This window comes from Caretta caretta, chromosome 1 (genome assembly GCF_965140235.1).
Source record: "Caretta caretta isolate rCarCar2 chromosome 1, rCarCar1.hap1, whole genome shotgun sequence".
NCBI classification, from domain to species: domain Eukaryota; kingdom Metazoa; phylum Chordata; order Testudines; family Cheloniidae; genus Caretta; species Caretta caretta.
The window spans coordinates 286,408,951-286,415,743 of record NC_134206.1 but is presented as its reverse complement, the minus strand read 5'-3'; the positions used below and the strand labels follow the sequence as shown (position 1 = coordinate 286,415,743).

General features: G+C 43.8%; 1 protein-coding gene across 1 annotated transcript in view; it reads left to right on the top strand.

Annotated features, from left to right (window-relative positions):
• Positions 1-98: 98 nt before the first annotated feature.
• TRHDE (thyrotropin releasing hormone degrading enzyme) overlaps positions 99-6,793 on the top strand; it is a 319,124-nt gene continuing 312,429 nt past the window's right edge. The window contains exon 1 of the mRNA XM_048835753.2: positions 99-1,218. Within this exon, the coding sequence (XP_048691710.1) occupies positions 425-1,218 (794 nt within the window). The 5' untranslated portion in view covers positions 99-424. The remainder of the gene's footprint in view (positions 1,219-6,793) is intronic.

Below are 6,793 nucleotides of genomic sequence, written 5' to 3'. Positions count from 1 at the left end.
GGAGGGAGGGAGCGAGCGGGAGCCTCCCCCGCCCCTCCCCTCCCCTCCCCTCCCCTCCCCGCGCGCAGAGTCGCACTCGGCAGCATGTGGTGAAGTGCCCAGCAGCGCCCCGAAGAGGAGCCCAAGTTGTGCTCTGCTGCGCCCAGCCACACGGAGCCTGCCCGCCCCGCTCCCTGGGCGGCCCCGCGGCAGGGATCTCCCCCCCCGCCCCCAGCCTCCTGGGGACAGAGAGGAGCCTTTCCCCGGCCGGGGCTACTCCCAGAAGTGTGATGTGGCTCTTCGGAAAGTGACAGCCGCAGGAGGAGCAGCAGCGCCGGCGGGCAGTTCCTCCCCCCAGCCCCGGCTCCCCGCTGCCTCCCATGCCTGCGTGGCCCCACAGCGGGGCGGCGGCCCCGCGGGAGGAGCCGGGGGAGGCGCTGCTGTGATGGCCCTGGACCAGAAGCGGGAGAAGAGCGCGTCCGTCACCCCCATGATGATCGAGGAGGACGCCGCCCTGCGGAACGGCAGCAGGGGGCTCTCGGGCCAGTGGGCGGACGCGGTGGGGGTGAGACCCCGCACCACGGAGCGGCACATCACGGTGCACAAGCGTCTGGTGCTGGGCTTCGCCATCTCCATCCTGGCGCTGCTGGTGGTGACCATGATCGCGGTGCTGCTCAGCGTGCGCTTCGAGGAGTGCAGCACGGCGGCGGCGGCCGCGGCAGACAGCCCGGGCCGGGCGAGCGGCAACGGGAGCCTCCCGGGGGCTGCCCGGCTCAACCACGACGCTGGGGAGCCTCCCGGCCGCCAAGAGGAGGCGCCGGGCGAGGAGGAGGAGGAGTGGCAGCGGCGACGGCAGCCGCCGCCCTGGACCCAGTTGCGCCTGCCCCGGCACCTGAGACCCCTGCACTATAACCTGATGCTCAGCGCCTTCATGGAGAACTTCACCTTCTGCGGGGAGGTGAACGTGCAGATCGAGTGCCTGAACGCCAGCCGCTACATCGTGCTCCACGCCCACCGCGTGCACATCCAGGCCGTCCAAGTAGCCGAGGACAAGCTCTCCGGCGCCGTGCGCGTCTCCAGCTTCTTCCTCTACCCGCAGAACCAAGTCTTCGTGGTGGTCCTCAACCGCAGCCTGGAGGCGCAGAGAAGTTACAACCTCAAGATCATCTACAGCGCCCTGATCGAGAACGAGCTGCTGGGCTTCTTCCGCAGCTCCTATGTGCTCCACGGGGAGAGAAGGTACGGCTGCTCCCCCTAAACCTGACCCACCCCATCACCGGCATGTGCTTCCATAGAGGGGAGAGGGCAAAGGCTGCCCTAACTATGAACGCCCCGGTGATAGATGCCCCGTTATCCTCAGACTCATAGTCTGCAGCCACAGGGGACACCCCCTGACCCAGGATGGGCAGCTACCGGTGTCGCCCCCCCCCTTAGCCTCAGTCTCCTTTTTCTAAACATGGATTTAACATGACTATAAAAACAATCTCTAGGGACCACACCCTTAATAAAGCACCGCTAGTGGGGCAAGGAGTTTGCCGGGGACTCCGAACGCGGCGGGAGTATTAAGTTAAATGTTCAAGGTGGTGCCAAATTACAGTTAACTTTTGCAAGCGCTGGGCGTGAAATGCATCCGTCAGCTCCCCATCGCCAGTTGTCCTCGAGAAGCCTGTCAGTGGCCGGGGCAGGATCCCTGAGGTTAGACGTAACCCAAACGTGACAGAAAAATCGTTACTAACTTTCCACTTAAAGAAGAGGGAGCTCGGCTGGGCGCTAGGACCTGGTACGGTTCAGCTCTGAGTCGCGTTCTCAAGTGTATGGAGTTCTTTTCATGCTGTAGATCTTGCCACTGACATTTCTACCCTTTAGACGCTTTGATTATGAGATGCAGTTGAGAGAGAAGGTCTGCTCTGACGTGACCATTATTTAGAGCACTGAGCAGGGATTCATTTTAATCCTATACCGAACTTTCATGCTAGGGTCCCCGCGTCTTGTAGCTTGCTGATTGCCAATAAGGAGAAGTGAGAGTGAATAATTAGCATACCAGAGACCTTTGCATGCTTCTGTTAGGAAGTAAGGCTAGTTATTTTCCAGAGAGCCAGTCCTGCACCGTACTCAGGCTAAATTCCCATTGAGCCACTGGCAGTTGTGGCTGAGTAAGGACTGCAAGCACAGGCATTTTTGTGTTACAGCTGTTCTGGTCTTCCCCCCTCTTTTGAGGATTGGTCCCTCTACATATAATTTGTTCAGCAACTCCTAGGGTCTACATATAATTTGTTCAGCAACTCCTAGGGTGATGAGAGATGCTGAGTGTTTGCAGCTCCTGTGGAAGTAGGAGTTACCATTGTTCACCTTACCTCCCCTAGTGATGTCCAGGGGAACTGAAGGTACTCATAATCGGTGCTCTAATCTTAAAGTTAATTAAAAGAATAATTAGGAAAATCAGCAAAGGGATGACAGAGATAATGCAAAAACAAAAAAAGGGAGACTTTTTTTTTTTTTGAGATTTTTCTAAATCAAGGTATCACTGAGAGGCTTCCAAGGGAAGTTTCACTGATTCAGCCAGCCTACTCTATCATAGTATATGCGGGGAGAGCATGTAAATTTTATCATTCAGCCAGGTTTCCAAAGCAGTTTTATCCTAATAAAATGCAGGCTACTTACTCAATAGTGCTTACTTGACAAGGGTGAACTATTTCCTGGATATATTTTCATGTTAGTTTAATCATCTTTTAAGGTGAATGAAACAGTCAGTCTGTATGCTTACAGCTAAACAGTCCAATAGGTATACAATAGATGATTAAAATGCATCTTTATATATTTGTTCCTTTATTATGAAAGCAACAACTGTGCATCACTTCCAACATATAAGAAGTGTCTTTGCACAGCTAGGGATTGGACAAGTTGAAAGAATCAGCTTTCAATTGCATCATAAAGTAAAACATAATAGAAAGCTCACTTGTAGAAAAGAGGTCTGTTTAATAAATTCTTTCTGTACCAAACTAAAATATGTTTATATAACAGAGCCTCCTTACCTATTTTTTTTAAAAAGAACATTTTGTGCATTACAATAGGACTTATAAGTTTGTACTGTTGTTACCTACGTGATTGCATTTTATTCAGAAAGCTTGAAGCAATCTTTTAGGACCTCATTCGGCTGTCACTTTACTCCATTCACTTCAGCTGAGTTACTGCATATTAGGTTCTAGTCTCTGCTTAAAAGTTTGGTTTACATAGCTAAGTCTGTAAGGGGTGTGAAGAATCTACACTTCTGAGCGATGTAGCTATGTTGACCTAACCCCCAGTGTATGCAGCTAGGTCCACAGAAGAATGCTTCCATCAGCCTAGCTACCGTCACTCAGGGAGGTGTTGTTCCTGCACCAATGAAAAAAACACATCTGTCAGCATAGGCTGTATCTACACTGAGGGGTTAGGCTGGCATAGCTATGGCACTGTAGCTATGCCAGTATAGTCCCTGTAATGTAGACATGTAGAGCCCTGCAAATCTGCAGATATTCGATTTATGTTTGTGGATCGTGTATCAGATGCAGATACAGCTCTATAGACATGGCCACCAATGTTATTGAGAGTGGAATCAGTCCTTTATTCGCTATTTTCACATGACAATAGATGTTTTATTATTATTTATTTTAATTACTGTAGTGCCTAGTAGCCCTGGTCATCAATTAGGACCTTATTGTGCTCGGAGCTGCAAAAACAGAACAAAATGAAGGTCCCTACCCCAGAGGTCTTACAATCTAAGTAATAAAGAAAGCGGGCCTGACTTCCTGATAGTTATGTTACTAGGTCTCCCAGAATTAATTTATTTTTAAGATGTCTGTCATAGAAAATCCTAGTTACAGATTCTCTCTGTCTAAACATAATCATTTCTTTGATACTGCCTGCTAAGCAAAGAGTTTACATGGGGGCTAGCAGGCCAAAAAAAGTAAGGAAGACAGAAAAAGAACCTCCCCAATTCAATTATGTCGACATCCCCCTTATTAAAGCATGCTTTTGTTGCTGATGATTTTAAACCGACTGATGTTAAAATCCCAGAGAGGGGTAGGATTACAGCTGTTTGATTTGTCGTCAGACCAAAGTAAAATGACATTTTTGCAGAGCTCAGTTGTAGAAAGGGATGCTGCCTCTTACCTGATTAAGGACTGTGGCTGAAGTAATCAGCATTCTTCTAGTTTGCTCAGAATCTTTGATTCTGTAACAAATGAAATATTGTGAAGGAATTCACTTTACAACATAAAGAAATGAAAAAGACACAATTCACATAATTATCTCACTTCTGAACATTTCAGCTTTGTTGAAAATAATTAAAGGAAACTTAAATATACAATCTAATATTTCAAAAAAGTAATTGTAGCATAGTTATAATACTTTTTCACCAAGTATGATCAAGTATTTACAGTCGAATGTTTGTTAGAAGCAAGATAGTTTGACACACAATTATATAATATATAGTACTCCACTCTCATAGTGTGATTATTTAGATCACGACTCACTCTCTACTGTAAATATACTTAATTGACTTCAGTGGCATCATACTACTTTACACAAGCTGAGAATCTAGCCCAATATAATTGGGTCAATGAAATTATGCTTATTTATAGCAGTTTAGGACCCTGCTCATTTATGTTTAATAGAATATGTATTTTAAAACTGTAACCAAAACTTGTTATAGTTTCAGCTGTTTAATAGAAGTACTGCTTTTCTTTTTGAAATATCACAAACTTAATGACAGGTTTCAGAGTAACAGCCGTGTTAGTCTGTATTCGCAAAAAGAAAAGGAGTACTTGTGGCACCTTAGAGACTAACCAATTTATTTGCGCATAAGCTTTCGTGAGCTTATGCTCAAATAAATTGGTTAGTCTCTAAGGTGCCACAAGTACGCCTTTTCTTTTCACATACTTAATGACTCACTGTAATATTATCTATATAAATACACACTGAACAATGGGGTGTCTGTTCAAAATGTGTTCCTGCAAAGTAGTAATTTGCATTTTGATTAATAACGGGCTTTTCAAATGAAATATGTATAGCTGTTTCATAAGTGTGAAAGTTAGACCAATTTCTACTATGGCATCTGATAACATTGCTTCTCTCAAGTTATGTGGGATCTTGATGTTCCGGTAGACCTTTGCCTTAACTTTTTGACATCCTTATATTTGTTTGAAAAGTATAGGAACATCATTGGAGTAGTGGTTGCTGTAAAAGGACTATTGATATAATTTTTCACTCATGTTGTACATGAGAAGGGAATAGCTCTGGTTAACTGTGCGACTTCACAAGCGCAACAAGGCTTTCGTAGATGGTTTTACTGTTCCCCCCCTCCCCTTAGATAGAGAAGGAAGTCAATACACTTACTTTTTGACTCCACAGATGAAAGCCGTAAATCAGTCAGAAATGTTGGCAGTACTATGAAAATGTTAACTTTCTCACTGAAGGTATTGTACCTTTAATGAAATGCTAAAATGAAAGTGAAATGATACAAAATATTTTTTGTATCATGCACTGTAATTTATTGGCAGTATCCAACAAACATTAATGCATAGTTTCTGCAGAATGTTATAGTAACTGAGGTGATTATTTACCTTCTGCATAAATGAAATGAAATCAATTCCTTACCACTTTCAGACAAAACAAACACATTGATTCCTCGTTCTTACAGCAACCAAGATGTCAAAATAGACAAGTTGTTGAGGAAACGCATGTCTTTCTTTAATAGATGAGATGGAATTAAAATACTTGCAAATTACTGTCATGGGATGGTGAATAGACAAGCTGTGAGGCTTTCATTCCTGGAAGTATAACTTTTGATGGTGATATTTCTGGGAATTATAAGATAAAAATGGCAGTGCCCAAGGAAGGTTTGTAGAGAGAGAGGTGGCAAAACACCCGAGCTATTCTATGATCTCTGTACGCTAGAGAAATTCTGCACGTTTATCTCATTTCTTTGTTCTTTAGGAGAAAATGTATACATTGTCTTATACACATAGTCAGTTTAATCTTCAGGGATCAGAGAAATTTCAACTGTTTTTTTCTAGTATAACACAGAAGTCCAGATACCGTGATGATGGGCACCTTTTAAGTGCGTGTATAAATATCATTGTTTATTATTATTGGTAAAGTTTGGCATATTTACAATATTGTATTGAATGTAATGAAATATACAGTAACGCACATCTTGCTATTTAAAAAAAAACACATGATACAGAATTTATCAGTAGTTAGACTAAGAGATTATTTTCCATTCCTTTAAAGATCTCATTGATACTCTCTTAATATTTTTTAGATGCTAGTCTGTTGAAACAGTGTTTCCTCATTTAGACATTGTCAGAATGAATGTAGAATTCCCTGAGCATGCATTTACCTGTGGGTCTGAGCTCATTAAAATTATTAATTAGAGAAGAAAGTTCATTAGTCCAAGCTTTATTAACAGCGAGCTCAAGTCCTGCCTTCCATGTTAACTCAAAGTTCCTGTTGAATATCTTGGGTATTGTAGGTGTTCAAAGAATTCAGAATCTGGCCCATTTTAAGCAAGTGGACTAAATGAGGCAAAGTAAATTTCTTTATTGGACAAATTCTGCTCTGTTAAGGTGATATAAATCCAGAGTAATGCAACTGAAGTCAATAGAGTTTATCTGGGTTATTATTGGTGTAACTGAGAGCAACACTTGACCCTATATTTCGCTACCTTCTGCATAAATCTGAATTTACTAACTCCTCATTCATTAATAATGAGACAAGAAAGCCACAGTACAGTGAATGCCTCCCAAAATATTCAGTAATTTTTAACTAAATAAGA